This window comes from Dermacentor andersoni, chromosome 1, assembly GCF_023375885.2.
Source record: "Dermacentor andersoni chromosome 1, qqDerAnde1_hic_scaffold, whole genome shotgun sequence".
In the NCBI taxonomy this organism is placed as follows: Eukaryota; Metazoa; Arthropoda; class Arachnida; order Ixodida; family Ixodidae; genus Dermacentor; species Dermacentor andersoni.
Window position 1 is genome coordinate 372,202,194 of NC_092814.1, and position 22,090 is coordinate 372,224,283.

Genomic DNA, 22,090 nt, shown 5'->3' on the forward strand with positions numbered 1-22,090 from the left:
GTGCCTCCAATCAGCTCGCCGGAGCAGTTAGGCACAAGCTTTGAACTTTCATTGCTACGAGCTGCCAGAAGTGTGTGCTGCTGACATGCATCAGAACAAAGCCTATGAAACTTTTGTAACAGTTTTAGTGAAGCCGTCGCGATCCTGTGCTCTTCCGTGGCACGTTGAAGATGATGAAGACCTGCACTTTGATTACTTGAGTGTGTCTGTTGCTGACTGACACTTGCACTCACAGACCCGAAACATTTTCAAGCTTACACACCTCGCTCCGAGGTCAGCTTGTCTCGTGAACATAATGTGTTGCGAGAAAGACACAGGTAGAAAAAAACTTCTGGCTTTTCAGAGGCCTAGAGCAGCAGCAAGAGCTTCAGGAGCATGGTTGCTATGGCAATGTTTACGTTTGGGTACCATTCCCATTGCTGCATTGCGAAAAACAGCATGCGATTTCTGCCACACTTCCCCCAACACAGACTGTGTTGGCCAGCGCCTCTCCCACACTTTCCTTCCTCCATACCTTTTCCCGATGACATTGCCTTTCAGTGCTTTTTGCCTTTGTGAGTGGTCAAGCGAGGCTATTTACCGGGTGGAGCATTGAAAGAGGCCACTCATAAACGCGAAAAGCACTAAAGACATTGGCATCGAGAAAAGGCGTCGTTATAAAATACCGGCCATGCTCGTCACTTCTTTCTGTATAAGTAAATACAAGGGTTGATCCAGGAGTAAGGTTCCCATCAATTTTAGAAATGGACAACATTGTTCATTCTCATAGAAATTTACATCATTCGAAAGATCAAACCTTGCTCTATTTTGCTACATAATCGCCATGTTTTTCTATGCATTTTTGTAGACTGGTCCAATTTCTATATCCCAATGTCGTAGAACTCTGCCACCAACCCGTTGAAGAAGCGTTTCACCTCTTTGACTTCATCGTCGCTCCGGAAGCATTGGCTACTCAAATGTTCCTTCAACTTAGGGGACAAGTGATAATCACTAGGCGTGAGGCCTGAACTGTATGGTGGGTGGGGCATGACAGTCAACCCAAAGTTTGTCAAAAGTTCCTGGGTTTGGCGGGAGACGTGAGGTGGGGTGTTGCCGTGATGCAGCATTGCACCGGCTGCCAGTCGTCCTCGCAGGCAGTTCTGGATAGCTTGCCCTAGTCTTCTTAGTGTTGTACAATAACTGTCTGAGTTGATTTTTGTCCCACGTTCCATGAAATCGTTCAGCACTATCCCCTTACGATCCCAAAAAACACTGGTCTTGACTTTGCCAGCAGAAGGAGTTTGTTTGAACTTTTTTGCGACTGGTGACTGGATGACACCACTATTTGGATTTTTGTTTCATTTCGGGAGCGAAATGAAGCACCCACATTTTGTCTCCTGTAACAATGGAGTCCAACCACCCTTCCTTATCTTGACACTTTTGAAGAAATTGGCGAGCACAGTCAAGGGGTTTCTCCTTGCACTCTGATGTCAATAGCCACGGTATCCATCGAGCACAACACTCGTGATACCCCAATTTCTCAGTCAAAGCTTTTTCCACTGTACCATAAGAACTCCCAGGAATCTGAGCAACAAGTTCACGGACGGTGATCCTCCTGTTTTGAAGCACTTCGCGTTGGACCATCTCAATAACCACCTTCGAAACTGACGGTCTTCGATTCCGTTCTTCATCGCAGACTTCTTTCTGACCGGCACTAAACTGCCTGCACCGCTTGCGGATGTGTTTGGACATACACTTGTCACCATACAACTCTGTCAACTGACAATGAATATCCATGGGTGGAGTTCCTTTGGCGTGCAAAAAGCGAATTATGGAATGAATCTCGCACTTGGCGGGATCAACAATGGGAACCTCCATATCGTACGGCTGCTGAGCCAAGAATGAGCGGTGCAGCGAAGCGCGGCTGGGGGGAATCGAGAGTGGGGGAACAGCCGCACGCATCAGTGTGGCCGGATTTCACCTCGCACCTTCCTGTGTGGCTGGAGCTCTTTGGGAACCTTATTTCTGGATCAACCCTTGTACAAATAAAAATTCGCTCAAGTATGTACAGGACCTGACACAGCATACGCAAGGGATCATTGTCTTTTTCTTTAGATATTTAAATAATAAATAAGGTTGCCATTGAAACTGTTTGAAACGGCTGGTTGCCATTGAAACGGTGTGGAGTAAAAAAAAAATTGGGACATCCGAACATTGACATATTATTCATCAAACAACCATGCACGCTAACCAATCACTGGTTGTCCAGTTTTAGGCTTTGAATAACTTGTGAATCAAGCAACCGAATAACTGGTATTGCCAAAGGCCTGATTTGATGGTGCTTCAGTAGTTTGTCAACTACCATTGGCAACATTGAATTAAGTGGTGTTTGTAAAAAGGTTTCATGTGGATAACTTCAAAGAAAGTCTGTGAAAATGCACTGCCCGCAGATAATTTTTGTGTGCGTGCTGCCGCTAAACCAATTGTTCCTTCTGTCTTTAAAAAATAGATGCTTTTCTTAATTTCAGATCAACCCATGCAGCACCTGTGCTGTTCAAATAAAGGCACTGCAAGAAGAGAATAAAGAATTAAAAGATGAAGTGGAGCGGCTGAAGCGGGTGGCAGAAGAGCACGATTACATTTCTGGTAAAAAGCCTTTCAACATATGTTGCCACAACATTACACCCTAGGGAACGTTTACACCCTTTGGAGTGCCCCTTCTGCCACACATGTTTCATGAAATTGATTTTTTTCTTATTTTGACGGGTCCCCAACTTCTTTAAAAGCAATGGCAAGTGGTCAAGCACCAAGGTTGGGACAGCTGTCATGGGGTGACTGTATACACTCTAAGAAAAGCTTACACCCTTCGGAGTGCCCCTTCTGCCACACAACAATAATCATCATCTGCCTTGATGAGTTTCTTCCTTTTTTGTAAACGCCGCGCCCGCTACTTTCCTGTCGGGAATGATATCATGCTGATAACACGCATGCCGTTTGTTACTGGAAAGTACCGGGCTCGCAGCGTTAAAGGAAGGAAACACATCATCAAGGCAGATGATGATTATTATTATGTGGCAGAAAGGGCACTCCAAAGGGTGTAAACTTTTCTTACAGTGTATACAGTCACCCCATGGCAGCTGTCCTAACCTTGGTGCTTGACCACTTGCCATTGCTTTTAAAGAAGTTGGAGACCCTTCAAAATAAGAAAAAATTAACTTCATGAAACATGTTTTTCAACGAAAAGGTTTTTACTTCCGTTATTACCATGTGAACTTGGTCGTAAAGTGCCAAACTATATGTCATAAAAGGCGCTGGCAAACCGGCCGTGGTTGCTCAGTGGCTATTAAGCTGCTGAGCACGAGGTCGCAGGATCGAATCCCGGCCACGGCGGCCGCATTTCGATGGGGGCAAAATGCGAAAACACCCGTGTGCTTAGATATAGGTGCACGTTAAAGAACCCCAGGTGGTCGAGATTTCCGGAATCCTCCACTACGGCGTGCCTCATAATCAGAAAGTGGTCTTCGCACGTAAAACCCCATAATTTTTTTAGGGCGCTGGCAAGAACACCTTTTCTTTGTTGTGAGAGCACACCAAAATTTTTCAGGATAGTGAAGAGAAAGAAGCTTTACACCGTAATGCATTCGCTGATTGTCTTTCATTTATAGAATCTTTTATAAGCCATCAAAAGGCATTAAAATGGTCTGTATTTAGTATTTTTTCCTGCAAAAGCTTAAAGCTTGCATCAGCCAAGTGGTCAGGACCTATACAGTGCAAAAAAAATAGGCTTGGATGAAATATGGTACAACAGTGCACACAGGTGACGACCACTCAAGAGAGCTGATACGGTCTGCTAATTTAACAATGAATGGGCCAAAAGATATGCAAAACACTGCCTCATGTGATAGCTCATTGCATTGTTAATAAACTGAAAAGCTTTAATAGAATAATTTTTTGTTCAAATGGGGAAAAAAGAATTTTCAAGTGCTCTTCAACCGGTCTCGAAATTTACAATACATCTCATCACTTCAAGAAGCCTCTTGGCACCAAAGACAGAGTGCATGGATACAGGCACTCCTGTAGCAATAAAGAGAGGTTAGTCCAAGGTGATGCTCCATTGCTAGGGTGGTTATGACCCTCTTCAGTCAAGCAGAGCTGCTAGATTATATGTGTTTACCCGCATGTCACTGTCTGCTAATTTCCTGGTTGGTGCCCTTACACATCATTGGGCACTGCATTGATACCGGCGTGTTTGCTACCTGACTACCTGTGCCAAACTAGTTAGAATTGGGCAGAATGCAATAATTACCAAAAATAATAATTGCATTATATTCTCCTAAATATCAAACAAGTTGGTGTGAATACGCTGCCCAGTACTGTGTAAGGATGACGAGCCGGCGATTAGTAGACAGCGACGTGCTGGTAAATAGATATAATTAGCAGGTCTGCTTGACTGAAGTGGCTCGTACCATCCCAGCACTGAAAGAATCAACATAAAATCTGTTTGCACTACCCTCTACTTATGGCGCAGTAACGCTCGTGTTTAGTACTACAGGCTCAATATATAACGAGATCACAGGATGAGAGAAAAGCAATAAAATGTGCATGCATCCACTCGCACGAAAACTTGGAAAGGGACAGCAGAAAGCACCATAAAATGAACAAAGTAGCAAGTGGTCGCTTGTTCATTCTAGGTAACTTGTGCATTTATCCATTTCCAATTTCATTTCACATGCTGCCATGCCTCAGTGGCTGCATTTTGACTGTGGCAAAACCAAAAGCGCCTGTCTGTTGTGATATACTAAAGAACCATAAGTGATTGCTTTCATAATTTTGTAACCAATTTATTTTGCAGAGGCTGCCACATTAGTGAAAAGACTAAAAAGAGTACTGGGAAAAGTGGAGAACCAAGCCGAGCAGACGGCTGGAGCCGTTGTTGCTTGCCCAAAGGTACATATATCTGTTGTATCCTCTGTCTTAGCTAACGTCATAAATGCATGAAATGATACTGTCAGAAAAATGAATTTTTGCCCTATCCTTAAACTTGTTCTTTACAAGCACCAAGTCTCTTTAAGTTGTGTTGAAGGCAAGAACATGCGCATCGGTATAGCAGTGCATCATCAGCAATTGCTGTTTATTTAAAAAGTGAGGGAGCAGGATGACCTCTCATTGCTAGGCTGCATTTTTCATATCAATTTTGTCTGTGAAAGCACACATTAGGATTGATCCCTGAGAAAACTTGTCGCTGTCTTCACTGTAATTATGCACTTTTCTTTCTGGCTAGAAACATCACGTATAGTCCTAATATAATGTGTGCTGTGTAGCATCGATGTCTGAACCTATACTTACTATTGCCAAAAAGCACTCATCCTGTCTTCCTTTCTCATCCGTGTTTTTTAGCACTGTTTGATGAATTTGTGGCAATGAGCTGGCGTTCGAACCTTTTTAAGCCACTGATAACTTACACCATCACCAGACAGTAACTTTAATGTCATGAGACTGCACAATTTCACTTGATACATGTCACTTTGGTGTTCCATGAGAAAAAAAAGTGACCCGATATTGAGGGCTATGGTGGTCATCAGAGTATTATGCACTTGAGCTTTTCCCCTGCCTTTATGCTGTTTGTAGAAATGATAAATGGATATGAAAGTGCCAGAAGAACCAAACTGGCCTCCGGTGGGAGCCGAACCTACAACCTCTGCCCTACAAATTGTGCTAGTAGATTCTTGCGTATTTATGTATGTGTAACCCTCGGAGTGTTAGCCAGTGCTACTTAGGCCAATCCATTGGATGTGGACCATCCTTTTAGTCAATGGCGACGCATAGTACATGAACTTTATGAGTAGGCAGCTGACCAATAAACTAGTGTGCTACTTGAAAGCATCAAACCTGCCTGATTCAAGACCTTCACTATGAAATTAACGGCAAAGAGCACTGAGGGGCCTGATTTTGTTAAACAGAGTCATGTGAAACCAACCGATAAGCCAAGGAACGCATAGGGAAAGTTATTTGTATTTTTTTATTTAAGTGTAGAAATGATAAAGCAAAATGATTCTGGATGAAAACAACTTGCTGCTGCAAGTCATGTCAGTAACTGCTGCAGATTACCACATTGTTTTTGTCCTTTAAACTTTGCTATTTGTTCCTAGATATGTCACCCGCTGTGGTTGCTTAGTGGTTATGGTGTTGGGCTGCTAAGCACGAGGTCGCGGGATCAAATCCCGGCCACAGCTACCGCATTTCGATGGGGATGAAATACAAAAGCACCCGTGTACTTAGATTTAGGTGCACGTTAAAGAACCCTAGGTGGTCCAGATTATTCAGGAGTCCCCTGCTACAGCATGCCTCATAATCAGATCGTGGTTTTGGCACGTAAAACCCCATAATTTAATTTTTTTAGATATGTCATTGCCAGCAAATTCTAAATCTCTTACTCTGCAAAAGTTAATGGGCTATACAGCTCCCAAATGATTATTTTTATGTTCCCAGGTGGACATTGGGCATGGCGTAAGCGTCGAGCAAGGCACCCTCGACAAACTTTGCCGAGCTTGTGAAAGTGGCCCTGGCAAATTTGCCAGGGCTCTTTTGCGAAATGTATTCACGCCAGAAGAACTAAGGGGCAAAACACTCCTGGGTGGAAAAAGCAACCTATACCTCAACCAACCACTCAAGGAGGCCTTGGACCCTGTTCGTGTCCAAGCTGTGATTGGTATGTATGTCAATCCTAGTGGTACAACTGCAAATTGCAGTCTCTGCGCCAGCATAGGTGGGAAGCCCTCTTGGTGTCTATACGTGGCTGATTTGATTTTTCGCAGTTTCTTCTCAACATTGTTCATTCCTTATATTAATATAAGCAGCAACTGTTCATAGCACATGCTACCTGCTGAAATGCTGCACAAATCATGCCCCAGTGCATGCAAAGACATCTTTCGAAGTATTTGCACTTTTTCAATTATTGTGGTGTATGGCCGATAAACCTCTGCACGTGTTCTTTAGCTAACTCAGCACGGTAACATTATCAAGGGTGTGAAGCCGTGGCGGTGCAAACACTGACAGTGCACAGCCACGCATATCTGCAGTCCTTGCGCATATGTAGTAGAAACGCGTTGAATGAAGAGGTCATAGCATTTTCTCCCCTCTGTTTGCAGTGTTGCTACAGTAGGGGCACGGTCATTGAGTGAGATCTGCTCATGTTTGCCTGTGTGTGCACATGTGACATGATGCTTGCTAATTTAATTAATAAGCGAATATTTCCTGCAATTTATATGGCCGGTAAAACTATGAACTTCCTTAGTTAAGATTGTTTGAGCACATTGATCACAGGGACAAGCAAGTAGACGAGTACAAGCGCCTGCTTCAACCAGTGCCTTATTAACAACAGGTGCACAATTTTGTATGAATGTAAATCACGTTCAGAAAATAGTTCTTTTCTTGACAAACAATGCATGCTCACACACTTCACAATTCAACCTCCAATCTTAAAGGGACACTGAAATGAATTTTGACGATCTTGTACAAATGTAATGAGTTAGGGTTGGCCCTTCTGATCCTTAAATGAAGCATTTAAGCAGTCCGTGTAAACTGTGTAATTTATTATAAGGTTTGAAATATGTGCATCGCTCCCTATTGCAGTGGCACCACTCTGAGTTTTCAGCCACCCCTGACTAAGTCACGCACAATGACCATATGACGACGGTAGGGCAAGCTATCTGATTGGCTGCCAAGGGTGCGCCATTTATAATTTTTCCAACTTTATGGTGCACAAATGTTCACTATAGTTGGAATGTTAGATAATTTGTTTTATAAAAAAATAAATGTAACAGAAAAAGAATGCTCAAGGACCGTTCATCACTAGACTCAAGCACTTCTGGTACACAGGAAGTGTCATTTGCTTGTGTTACGGTGTACTTCGCGTTGACGCAAGCTGCGTGGTCTGCATTGATCTTAATATGTCATTTCGCAAGCACCATGGTTCGTCATTGCCTTGTGGACTGCAACGTAGCAATCAGCGACATGTCCAGCTGCAACATTGTGTCCCTCTGCAAGGCCAACATGCGAGTGAAGTGGCCTGCATAGTGCAGCCATTCATTTAGTAGTACATAGCTCAGCCAAATGCAGAACTAGTATAGCAGTAACGAAGTGTATTTTACTTTGCTGCTGGTGTAAAATTTTGGCAGGAGTGTAATCATGAACATGTTGTTTTTTTAAATGTCTAAAAAGTTTTGCACTTGGTTACAACAAGATTAGCTCTTAGTTTGACTGGTTAAGCTCGGCAGCACCAGGTAGCTCGACCGTACAGAGCGATCAGGCCGCTCACGGATGTCTACGCTAAAGCTCCTTATCACAGCAATAGTAGTATGGAGATGGTTTAGTTTACACCTTCAACTATCTGTCAAAATGTCGAAAGCTTGCCTCTGGTTACTGGAGTACCAGACACGCTTCGTGCTGCAACAGAATGCTTGCAACAAATGCTGCTTTGACAGGCGGCTGGGAGAGAGGTTTGAGAGGCTTGGTATGCCGGCTACAAGACAACTGGAAGGAGACGACAGGATGTCCCATCACAATGCATAGCCAGTGAAGGCGGAGCTTAGTCTGGTGAATTAGTTGGAAAAAAAAGCATGGCTACGGAGGAGGGTAACTTGTAATTGGCCAAAGCTCTCTTAAAGGGCCCCCGAAACGGTTCGGATAAATTTTGTAGACACGTAGGATACCGCTAAAGTTTATCATTCAGACCACAATTTGTGTGAAGCATTGCATATTAAGAGAGCTACGGACGATTACAAGTTACCCTCCTCCATAGCCATGCATTTCCTCCTCAACTCGTTTGCCAAGTGATCGGGGCGATATAAGCTCTGCCTTCGCTGGCTCTGCATCAGGATGGCACGTGTCATCTACTTCCGGTTCTCTAGGATCGAGCCTGCAAAGCCTCTCCAACCTCTCCACCAGCTGTTTGGTACTCCACCCCAAGCGAGAGCTATCGAAGTAGCATGCATTGTGAGCATTCTGTCGCAGCGCCGAACGTGTCTGGTATTCCGGTAATCACAGGTGAGCTGGGCATTTCGACAGATGGCTGGAGGTATAAACTCAAGCTGATGAAGGAACTTTAGCGTAGACGTACATGAGCGGACTGATTGGTCTGCACGGTCTAGCCACCTGTTGGCGCAGAGCTTAACCAGCCAAACAAAGAGCTAATATTGCTATAACCCAGTGTAAAGCATTTTAAACATTTACACCAGCAGCATAGAATACACTTCGTTACTGCTACTGTGTTTGGTTGAGCTCTGTGCCACCAGGTGACTGCACCATGCAGTTCGCGCTTCTGCTCATCCTGTGAAACGGCAGTCAAACGGCCAGGCCCTGTCTCCATATGCTTGCATTTATTTGAATACCGGACTCGCGAAATGCTATTGTAGTAGTAATCCTCCTATGCAAAGTGACGGCTACAAACTCGCACATCCTTTCACCAATTGGATAGCGACAGTCCGATACGCTGCAGCCGCTCCACTCGTCTTCTGCCTTGCAGGGGGACACAATGTTGCAGCTTGACATATTGCCAGTTGCTACGTTTGCAGCCCTCAATGCAACAAAGGCGAATCACGGTTCTCGTGGAAAGACAGACTGACACTGCCCGTGGAGCTCTCGTCAAAATGGAGCATGTTGTAACACAAGCAGACGACACTTGCTGTGTGCCGGAAGTGCTTAAGTGTGGTGAGAAATTGTTCTTGTGCATTCTTTGTTACTTTCTTTTTATAGAAACAAATTAACTAACATTCTAACTATTGCAAACATTTGTTCAACATAAAGTTAGAAAAATTATTGATGAAGCACCCTGGGCAGCCAGTCGGATAGCTCACCCTACTAGCATCATTAGGGCAATTTACATCAAATGGTTAAGGGCAGCTGAATATTCAGCCGAGTGGTGTGCTGTGATCAGCAGCGATATAAATTTTTGAAACCTTGTAATAAATTACGTGCTGTACCCGGAGCACTTAGATGCGTCAATTAATGATCAGAAGGACCTATACTCGAACGGTTCAGTATGTTTGTACAAAATCATCAAACTCGTTTCAGGGTCCCTTTAATGTGAGGCTCTTTACACAGCTTGTTGTGCAATGCTTTACTACACTGTTTCAGGGACCCTTTAAGTGTGCCTTACCAACAAGGCTGCATGTCAACGCCTGTTAGCCGTCATGTAGTTGAGTGATACTTTGGTGTTGCTAGCACTGCTACCACTTTTGGGGCAAACTTCTTTTATCCGATTGCCCGATAATTTGATAAGGTTTACGTGCTCTCTTGGGTAAAAAAAATTGACGGTGGCGAAAATTAAATTTACAAAAAGTGAAATTTTCAGTCAAAAAAAAATTTTATGCAACGAAGTAAAGGGCTGATTTTACCGGCTTCGTCACACAGGCTTAACTGTACGTGCAAATGAATTATATAAAATTCCACTGAATAGCTGCTAACACTCTGACCTGTCTTTATGCATGCCAAAGAGCTTGGCACCAGTACTGAGATGTTTATCTTCATTCTGTCGCACGTTAAAGAACCCCAGGTGGTCGAAATTTCCAGAGTCCTCCACTACGGCGTGCCTCATAATCAGAAAGTAGTTTTGGCACGTAAAACCCCATAATTTTTTCATTCTGTCTCTACTCTTTACAACATCGTGGTGCACACCTGATAACTGCAGACCCTGGCTAAGTACACAATGTATAGCTAAATTACTGTATGATGAGGGTTTATGACTTCCACTAGCAGTGTGGCTTGCACTTAGACATAGCATAGGACTTCAATGTGTTATTCTTTTACTAGAAAGTCTGAAAATTCTGTATGCATTGGTAATCTTATGCTGTATATCTTTTCCAGAGTACACATGCTCCAAATTTCCATCAGCGAGCCTCGGCTACATAAAGAATAGCCTGTCGTCCATGCTTGCGAGGGAGCTGAAGGAACCCGAAGTCCAATAAACTTTTGATAGTCTATAAAACGAATGATTCACGTGCTTTTTCTTAATCACGAAGTTGTTTCTTTTCCATAACATCACAGGAAAAGATGCCTTGCAGTGGAAAACTAAAAAATGCACCTTGAAAATGGCCCAAGGCCAAGCAATGCCTTAGTGGCGAATATCAACAGTTAATTTCATGTTGCATTGCACCTTACAATCCATAAATTTAATATTGCATTCCACTTTACAATCCATAAACTTATTGTTGCATTCCACTTTACAATCCATGAACTTATTATTGTATTCCACATTACATTTCATGGAAATGCAATTGTTCGTCCATGGGAATTCCATAGGAAATCAAGACAATAATTGGTCAATGAAATTACAATGGTTTCACGGTGGCCACTTTTCAATGCTGGTCAACAAATCTGCAATAGTGGGACAATGATATTTCAACTCAAATTTTATTGATTGAGCAATAAGACGACAATGGAATATCTACTAAAAATTCAACACTAATTTTCATAAGGGATATATGTCACTCCCCTCTAAAGGTAGGGAATTCCATGATCGAACCTAAGAGTCGGAATGAACCAATTCGCTACTTGCGAGTCAACCTATTTGTCAAAAACATCCTGCCGCTTCAATTGATACCATTCGGCGTGATTTAAAGCTCACTGATTCGGCCCAGTTAGAGCCATTTCAAAAGCTTCATTGCATATCAACATTACTCGTTGCAAAATGGATGTGCAGCCTCCAGCTCTCCACGGGTTACGTCACTAACCTGTAAACATGATCGCGACATACGGCAGGAGATTGAACGGATTCATCAGCTAGCTTCTTGCACAGACATTATTCACGTTCCACACCGTGTTTTGTGTAGTGGCGGCGGAATGCCAAGTAAAAGCTTTCACTCGGCTGCAGCGCCTAGGCTCGCCAATCGTAGACGCTGTGCTGTGCACTGTGCGCGGGTATTGGGAGGCACTTGAGCAGAGGGTGGATGTCCCGACTGCCCTCGTGGAGCCAGTGGTGTTAAAGAAAGCACTCTTTGAAGAACGCACGATGCATCTGGAGGACTGGACGAGAAAGTACACAAGCGTTTTCGTATTTGAGAACGACCCCGTTGGCAATGGGTGGCTTCGGCCACATGCCCTGCATATGGGGGACGGCGATCGTATTCGTTAAATTCGCCTGCACTAACCTTTTTCGAACGAGCACGCTCTCCAGTCGGCACTCTAAATATGATTCGGCCAAGCTTTGTAGTAGACGTCATCAGGCACAGGAAAGAACCTATCAAATCCTCCAGGTGTAACCGTCCGTGCACTAGCCGCGTTGCTCATGGCATAACTTCGTCTCACAGGCCATAATTACTAAACTGCGGGAAAAGCACAAAGGTGCTGAGATTTCAAGCTACCGCCTCCTTTTGACCGGAGACGTTACGAAGCTTAGGTCTGATATCCTTCTCGAGCTTAAGGAAAAATCATTGATTTTGGATGCGGCAATAGCTTGGGATGCCAGAGACACTGTAAGGCAGGTGCGCTGCTAAGCGCCAGAAGTACGAGGCCTCTATACCGGTAATTCAGGCCAATTGCCCTGGAAAAGAGGTGAAAGTCCTCGGGCTGGCGTTCGGGGCGCGCGGTTTCCTTTGCCCCAGCCCCATGAAGGCTGCCAAAGAAATTGGCTTAAATGCTTGGGAATTGGCCTGGGATGCGATTTTGTAGAAATTCCCTTTTTTATACCAATGCCTTTACGCGTGACGTCAGCGATTTTGGAAATGGTGTTTGCGTATGCACGACGTTTTTTGGATAGTCTAATCAGAAGCTCCCTTCATAGGCAGGATGTTTCGTGTTTTCTCTTTTTCTGGGGCTGTATAGAAAATTCGTTTTTTAAAACACTTAAAGGGAAGCTGAAACACTTTTCGAAAAAACTGAGTTCTCTACGGCATTCTACAGTTTTGAGTCCCCTGAACACGTATATCTGGTTCAAAAAGGGCGGAAACAAACGCAAGCGGCTGTTTTTCCAAGAAAACGTGCACCAGCGCCTCAGGGCATCGCGCGAACGCCGCTGTTGCCCGTGATTGGTCGGGGCCGCTGTGACGTCGTTGGCGGTAGTCGCCGGTCGGCGCCGCCGCATGTCTCCGTTTCAGAGCGTAGCACCATTCCTTTCTATCTGGTAGCACGCGGTTCTGCTGTTCTGGCTTCATAGCTGAGTTGCAATATGGAACGTTCTCGCTGTCTCCGACAGCTTGTATTGTCCCCGTACATGTTTGAACCCACAGCCGATACGGAAAACGATGGCGGCAACAGAGTCAACGACGATATTGAGTGTGCCAACAGCGTGAGCGATGTGTGCACCTTCTCGCGCGCTGGAAATCTTAGCTGGTACGCATGTTTTTTTTTTTTTCATGTAGCTGCACGTTGCAATGACGGGAGAAAAAATGCGCTAAAGTGTCACTGGGAACATGCTGCTGGAAGAATGCCGAAGCACTAACTTCTCATTAGACTTACACGGGTGCAATTCCGCGATGTCAAGCACCTTGCCGCTGCTTGTCTAAAGTCCCGTGGTTTTTTCAGCGTTGATACACGATCGCGAACATAAGTGCCGCGTTTCAAAGCGCGCACATGCAGTGCTGTGAGGTACAGTCATGGAAGTTGCTTATCATACACATCCAGAGATGACCAGAGGTATTATATGTGCAATATTCATACTATGGTTCGACGACTTTGCGAGTGTGGCTCGATCAAGAATCGGTATGCGTGCTCCATGCTAGTGTTGACATAAAGATATTAGGCAGTTTTAGCACCGCCGTGTGGTAAACACGATAACTGAACCGTACGTCGAATGTCACTAGGCAAGCCTACACTCCATTTGATACCTCAGGTGCATCGCTGTGGAAGCTACGCTCGAAGTCCGGTCACCAAAATTTATTACTGCGCGCGTTTCCGTCTATGCTTCGCAGCGTGCCAGCGGCGTTTGCTCGCGCGAGCATGCACGTGAAGCTGCCCCGACGGGCTGCAATTAAAAAATACCGAAATGAAATTTTTTTTTAAAGGAACGTGTTAGCAGCCGTATAAGTACACGGATGGTTTCTATGGGTAAATTCTTTTTTTTTCATTCCGAACTGAGCTTATATATGGAAAGCTTTCTGAAAAATAGGGTCAAGAAACACCGAACTTTTTCTAAGTGCGAACGCAGCCACTGCAAGAAGTATCTCAAGCCTCCACAGCGTTGCACCTGATGTATGAAACGGAGTATAGCAACGCTACAACTGTGTTACCAGACGTTAATGGCTGCAAATGTTCGTATTTCTCCAGTGCATCAACGTGGGCCTAATCACGCTTTCATTAAACTAGGTGCACCTGCATGTGCTGTGTATTGATGGAAGATGAAGAGAACTGCTTGTGCTGCCAGGAGGTGCAAGAGATTAGGAAAAAACAGAAGCGCACGCAGTGCGTAACAAGTTCAAGACAATTCAGGACTGTGTGCCTCAGCAGGGCAGTACTGGAAGTGGCACTTGCCCAGAAAGGAGTCGAACCGGCTGGACAAGGCAAGAAGTTTACACACAGGTGTGAAAATGATATGGCCAATGGAAAAAGAGTGATGCAAAAGCAATATTTTTTTACAGGCAGTTGAGGTATGCAGCATACCGCCAGTTTGTCTGGCTAGTATGGAAAAAGTTGGGAAAGAAGAACCGTCGAATTCTGCCAACCCGTGTACTTGAACTTGTTCGGGCTTCAGTCGCGCCGATTTGATTGGAATACCGATTGCCCGCATCGTTGTCAAGCTCCGATGATAGTCACTGTCGCGGAAATGGTCTGAGCACAGCACAGTTGATTTCGTCGGCACGAACTTCTCTCCTCACCGCACGTACCCACTGCGCTGCAAGCTTCTTTTCCTTCGAGAATTTGTGAAACACCACATCGTCTCGCCCGCTTGTGTTCGCGCAGCCGAATGCTGCGCAAAACGAGGGCATGTTGGGCGCCCTTGGCTGTAGGCACTCACGCAGCACAGAAGGAAAGAACAGTTTACGAAAATCGCAAAACAAACGTGAGCGGCGGCGGCGGCGGCAGATCTCTCGTAGCGTCGTTCAGTAAAGCGCAGGACGGAAAGAGGCATGCCAGCACATGTCAGCACGCCGGTCCGCAGCTCGGTTGGCTCGGTCTCCGCCCATGACGTCACTCTCGCCGGTTCTCTCCTCTGCCAACGTCCTCACCCGGCGCTCCGGGAAGCGATGGGGGCGTGTCCGCGCGGGTGATTTAGAAAGCGATTTCCGCCCGTTATATCAACAAAACGAAAAAAAAAATTTCAGAACCGTAAATTATTAGGTCTGTTCTTCCCAATCCCAGCAATTCATAGAAATTAAAAACCGTTTCAGCTTCCCTTTAATGAAAGCCGACTTCCATGCTACGTAAAGCAAATTCATTTTGTTACCTTACAACGCAAAACCTGCCGCAGCTTGAAGAAATGCAAGCGCAAGTACTCCTATTTTCGAAGCCGTAGCCACATATTAGTCGTATGTGCATCAAATCCATGCCGTCGAGCGCACGCAAAATGGCGGTCTCTGTTTACCCGACAGCTGACAACCCCTAGCGTGTCCGTAACGCAGCGCAACTAATTGCTGCCCACAGCGGTATACTCTTGCGTCTGAGAAGAATCTCCGCTGCTTGCAGGAGCCGTGAGATACAGCAGGAGTGAGGTGAGTAAATATTGCTCGTGTAGTGCTTGCATTGTCGTGTGGTTTTCGGTGCACGCCTGACGTGTGATAATTTCTTCACGAAGGGCCAACAAGAATTATCCGTAACACCCGAGGGCAAACTTTGCAACAAAGTGGACCGAGAACTGTCAAGGCACACATCACCTTTCAATAGAGCACCACCACGACCGAACAATAGCTTCGTCAAAGTGATCGCAGAAACGGTAATACTTCCTGGGCATGGCGCTCCTGCACTGACGGTTACACTCCGAGATAGAAGCTGCTACAACGCTAAATGTGAGTAGCGACTTCACCTTTTTTACATTATTGGTATAAAAAGGCAACAAATAATTCATTCGTAGTGAGCACTTTATGCCGGAGCTTAGCTTAGACAATGTTTGCCCTGGTTTCCAAGGAGCAGGACGCTATTCTCATGCAGTTCATCGAGCAGCACCCATACCTGGCGAGAGCTTCTACAGAGTTCTCGCCACGTGTGACTGATGCTCGAAAGAACGAGCTTTGGGAGGAGGTTGTGGCAGTCCTGAATGGACAGGGGCCAAAAGTCCACCAGCCGTTGGCGCAACCATTGGGCCAAAGTGGCCCATAAAGCTAAAAAAGAAGCGGCCAGGGCCGCGAGCAAGAGGTTAGCTTTCTAATGATGCTGACAGTAACGTCGTTTCACGCAGTTGCTACTGGAGGCGGCAAAGTAGGTAGCGAGGACGACCGCGCCCTCGACATCCTTACGAGGACAGGTGTCCTTGTTTCCCCCCCCCCCCCATTTCCTCGCTGATAGCGAGGTGCGTACATTGTCTTTAAAAAGTTGTTTGTGTGACCTGCTGTGGCCTCACAAATTTTCAGCATTACATTGTAACACTATATTGCAAAATGTTTTCAGCCATTTTTTTCGTTTTTTGTGCAAGTGACAATATAGGTTATGTACTCTGAGGAGCAACTTGTGTAAATGATGCGCAGTGCACACACTGCTCGCAATGTCTGCACACTACTCTGACTACAGGACACAAGTTCGGAGGAAGCTGCAGGGCCCAGCGGTTCCCGCGGACGTACACCAGCAACAACTGCCTTCGTGGTGTCGGGCCCTGCAGCTGTTGCTGGGCCAAGGGGCCTTACACGTAAGGCAGTGACCTAGCTTTTGGAGTAGCATTGTTGGCAGTTGGTGTAAGATCTTGCTATGAAGTAGTCCACTGTGATGTTATTACCTTGGTGTCCAACATTCAGCTCTTATACATGGTGCAGAAATGCAAGCCTCCAAATGACATGTTGTAATACAGATTCCTTGTGCTTCTTATAGGTTACTGTTGCCAGCAATATTCTGTGGCATCTTTTGCTCCAACTATGCGACTGCTTAGTGTATCACTATTGTAGCTATGCAGCTACAATGACATTTCAAAGTGACTGGTTAGGACAATCAAGCTGTAAGGGTCGGATAACAGTGAATGAGAAGTGTTTGCTTTTGTCTACCATGAAGAGCCGACGGCTACCCTCCAGCAGCCGACCCTCCAGCCTACCCCTCGAGAGCCGCAGGCAGCCCGTAGGCAGCCGAGGCAGCAGGACCTCGAGGGCGCCGTGGTGATGGCTACTGCCGAATACGTTCGGCAGGGCCAGTCGGCGTACGCCAGGGCTCAAGAGGAGGCCCGCTTCTGCCGACAAATGCTGGAGCAAAACCAGCAGGTATGTGTAAGGCCACAGACGTATCTCTTGCTGCGTATGAAAATGATGAGCATATTACCTCTTCAAAAATTATATTGATCAGTAAACAAGCATAACGTATACATATAGTGCTGTGGTGATCACATCTTGTACACATTTGTGTGATATATGTGTCAATATCTACGCAATTATGTGGCAAAAAGAAAAGTGGCGTGAAGTTCAAGGAAGCGGGTATAACCATGTAAGACATCTTAACGGAATGGGACTTCACAAGTTTGATGGGCCACAAACATATTTTCAATGTCTCAATATACAATGACAACAGCCTGCAAATGCGGATGAATGCAACACACCAAGGCCTTGTTACTGACTTTCTATAATTAAACTAATAACACATCTTCGCTAACAGCACCACGAGGCCCACATGGAGACCCTGCGGCAGCACCACGAAGCCCATATGGAGGGCCTGCGGCACCTTAGGGAGGAGTGGGGCGCTAACTTCAGAGTATGCGCGAGATGCAGCAGCAGCGCCTCGAAGTGTAACGGCGGTCGCAGGAGACTAATCAACGCCTCCTTCAGCTGTTGCTGGCTGCACTGGCGCATGCTGGTGGCGAAGCCCCTCCCCCCTCTCAGGCCCCACATAAAGCAAGGTAGTTTAGGCAAGGAACTTCAGACCATTTTTATTAGCTTAAAATTTGCTGTTGTAATGATGATATTGTCGCAGCACTGCGCGACTGAGGCAGAGAAAGTAGAGTGTGCGCGCGTGATCTCGGGGTACTCTGCGCCGGCTGGGCCTGGCCTGTAGCTTCCATCTCGGACCTCGTTTCACCCTGTAAATAAACATCATTCGTAACATCTTTGGTGGACGTGCGGGGTAAACCTTGGACGATCCTGGACGACCCAGCTCTACCAACTGTCCGACGGACTAGACGCTTGGCCGGTTTACGACCACAAGCAGCGGACATGGCCGATTCCAGAGACGGCAATGACGACCCCACCTGCGGCGGACCAGACAGCAATCACGGAGATCAGGCTGGCTACTGGACACCGCTGCGAGAGCCACCTACACTTTCGGGGAAGGCGAACGAAGACGTCGACGACTGGCTTAAACACTACAACAGAGTGAGTCGCCACAACCACTGTAGCACTACGAAGCAGCTCGATAACGTGGTTTTTTTTTCTCGCTGGAATCGCGCTCCTCTGGTTTGAAAACCACGAGAGCACCCTGACAAGCTGGGATAATTTTGCAGAATTCACCAAGTGCTTCGGGGACCCGATCTCTAAGAAAAGGAAGGCTGAGCAGACACTTTCCCGACGAGCTCAATTACCTGGCGAAACGTGTACAACGTACATCGAGGCTGTTCGGAAATTATGCGGAATCGTTAGCGCTACCATGACAGACGAAGACAAAGTAGGACATCTGCTTAAAGGAATCGCTGAAGATGGTTATAATTTTCTTATAACGAAGGAAGACCTTAGTACTCCGTCTGATTTGAAGAAACACTGATGGGCGTTTGAAGCGCTGAAAATGAAAATGATCGGGCCAAAGTTTGGACGCTTGGACAATGTTACTACTATTGCAAGTGTGTCCGTCCCAACCCACGACGACATCTCGGTGATTCGGCAAGTGGTTAAAGAAGAGCTTGAACGCCTTTAAGTTGTTGACGACGCTCATGTGAGCTATCAGTGTGCATTTGATCATCGCTCTTGTGTGCCACCGGCCACCTGGGCACCTCAGAGTTACCGAGAACCTCGCAGGACCTATGCTGATCGTACGGAGAGCAGAAACTTGCCACCGCAACCGACAAGTCTGCGACAAGATGCACCACAGCGATTTGTTCCGCGGGCTCTTCCCTCCTACAACCAGCCTGAGAGTACGTTTCCACCCATGTCACCGGTGTCACCCGCGACCCTGCATTTGCTACAGCTGCGGTGTGCCTGGACACATTGCTAGGTATTGCCACCGCCGCCAGCAGCGTGCTCCACGGTTTAATTCCTAGCTGACGAGCCCTGGCCGTATCCTAGTTCCTTCCAGCGGCTGCAGCAGGGACGCGCGAACCGCAGTGACTCCCCCGTTTCCGATCGCAGCCTCACATCACCACCGACACGACAACGACGCGCTCTATCACCTCGTCGTCGCCCGTTATCACCGCCGCCGCTGGGAAACTAGCTGGTGCGACCGACGGGGATGAGGCCGCAATATGTTCATCTTCATCAAGACCCCTTGTGTAAAATTGTTTAAAAACGAAGTGTGCGTTTTAGTTGACAATGTGAGTGTTGTTGCTTTAGTTGACACCGGGGCGGCAGTTGGTTATGAGCCTCTCCTTCAAAAATCGTCTTGGACAAAAAGTTAGGTTTTCTTGGGATCGGAACGCTACCTTTCGTGGAGTTGGCGGGGAAATGTTACGCCTACTTGGGGTCTGTTCTGTTTCAGTTACGATAGGGGACCAGACATTTCGAAGTGAATTTACTGTGCTTGCACGTGCAAGGCACGGCATTATTTTAGGAAATGATTTCATGCGTCAGTGGGGGGCAACTTTGGATTATGGCACTGGCGCGATTTCTCTTCACCGCGACGCGCAAACTTCAATGACAGACAACACCAGTGATGCCGCGGACGTTCTCTCCGTATCGCAACATGTGGGTTTGCACCCTCAGACTGCAATGTTTGTACCTATCAACACTTCTCGCCCTCATACGGGTTCTTGTTGTGGTTTAGCCGAGCCCGATTATAACAACGCGCTTAAGAAAAATGCGATAGTCCCACAATCCCTCGTTGTCACCACTGGTGGTTGTACTCATTTGTGGACAGTGAACGTTTCAACCCAATCCATTACATTGCCGCTAGGACTTAAGCTGGCAAGTTTTGACGAGTAAGGCGTTGTCAGCGTCGGAGCGATCGAAATGTCAAATGCCGGAAAAATCCAACCGCGATTGCAGCTATGATAACTTTGCTGACTTTAAGCGCATGATTAACAAGTCGCTGTCTTCTACTGAGCAGTGTCTGCTGGAAGCTGTGCTCGCTCGCTACGCCACAGTGTTTGTGCTTAAGGCCTACGATCGTCCCATACACCACCAGCGTCTCGTGTGCAACACCGCATCCATACAGGGCAAGCAACGCCAATTCGTCAGAAGCCCTACCGCGTTTCACCTTCAGAGAAAAGTCATCGCCGAGCACGTCGAAGAAATGCTACAGAAAGGAGTGATCCAGGAATCATGTAGCCCTTGAGCTGCTCCTGTGATCCTAGTCAAGAAAAAAGACAACTCATGGAGATTCTGTGTGGACTATCGCCGCCTAAACACCCTCACAAAGAAAGACGTGTACCCCCTACCACAAATAGATGACGCCGTAGACTCCCTCCACTCCGCGTCTTATTTCTCTTCTGTTGATTTACGGTCAGGATATTGGCAAATTCCCATGCATCCCTCAGACAAGGAGAAGACAGCCTTCGTGACACCTGACGGTCTCCGAGTTCAACGTCATGCCCTTTGGCTTATGCAACGCTCCAGCGACATTCGAGCTACTTATGGATACCGTGCTCCGGGGACTCAAATGGGAAATTTGCAAGCGCTATTTAGACGACGTCATTATCTACGGCCGGACATTTCACGAGCACAATCAGCGCCTGTCGATCGTTCTTGACTGTACCCAGCAAGCTGGCCTTATTTTAAACTCGAAGAAATGTCATTTCGGTGAGCGTCAAGCCCTCGTACTAGGCTTTCTGGTCGACAAAGACGGCATACGACCAGACCCTGAAAAGATAGCAGCGGTTCGCGACTTCCAACAGCCACAAACAGTGAATGATCTGCGAAGCTTTTTGGGCCTTTGCTCATATTTCCTGCACTTTATCAAGACTTTCGCACAGCTTCCCTCATCCCTCACGTCTCTCCTTCACAAAGACACCCTATACTTGTGGACTGCTGACTGCGAGTCGGCGTTACGAAAACTGAAATTTTTGTTGACTTCTGGACCGGTACTGCGACATTTTGATCCGGAGGCGTGAACTGAACTGCACACTGACAACAGCTGTGCGGGTGTTGGCGCTGTGCTTGTTCAGCTCTGCGATGGCCGTGAGCATGTCATTGCCTACGCTAGTCGGACACTTACAAAAGCGGAAACAAACTACACCGTTACTGAACTCGAGTGCCTAGCAGTTGTATTCGCCATTCAGAAGTTTCATTTCATTTCATTTTATTTTATTTTATTTGTGCCCATTTACAAGCAAATGGAGGGGGCCAAGGTAAAAGCTGCTTATTGGCAGCTTGAGTGGTCCCTGGCCCCCTTTACATATTGGCAGACCGGTGGCAAAGAACACTTTCAGAAATGAAAAATACAGAACAGTGGGCTACATCAAATAAATTACATATCTTTCATTAAATACATATGGTTTTACGGAACCATGGCGATATAAATGGTAGTTTTCACCAGACAGATGAGCTCCGACGGTGTCAAGGCATGGATGTCAATGCCAGCTTCTAGATAAGAATTTCGTAGCCGTGGCAAGGTATTTGCGACCCTTTGATGGCCGCAATTTGTCCTCGAAAAGGGTATGAGCCATTTTTCATGGCTGCGCGTCTCATATGTGGGTGTATTCTCTTTTAAGTTTGCTATATTTGTTATTAAGTTGCTTCTATTTTTTTTACCTGAAAGTAGTAGGTGCGTAGGAGGGTTTGTTTGTACAGATGACTTATGTTGTACTTGGTAAAAAGACTCAGTGTGCGAGTTGTGTTGTACATTTGCGATAGCGCGTATTCTTTTTTGCATCAATAGTATTTTAGAGTGATTGGAAGCTGATGTCGTGCCC

The 22,090-nt window shown here is 46.2% G+C and overlaps 1 protein-coding gene across 1 annotated transcript in view; it reads left to right on the forward strand.

Annotated features, from left to right (window-relative positions):
- The window catches only part of LOC140219850 (uncharacterized), a 31,650-nt gene extending 20,707 nt beyond the window's left edge, over positions 1 to 10,943 (forward strand). Inside the window, exons 5-8 of the mRNA XM_072289854.1 lie at positions 2,508 to 2,625; positions 4,832 to 4,926; positions 6,469 to 6,688; positions 10,843 to 10,943. Coding sequence (XP_072145955.1) covers positions 2,508 to 2,625; positions 4,832 to 4,926; positions 6,469 to 6,688; positions 10,843 to 10,943 — 534 coding nt within the window. The remainder of the gene's footprint in view (positions 1 to 2,507; positions 2,626 to 4,831; positions 4,927 to 6,468; positions 6,689 to 10,842) is intronic.
- Positions 10,944 to 22,090: the final 11,147 nt, after the last annotated feature.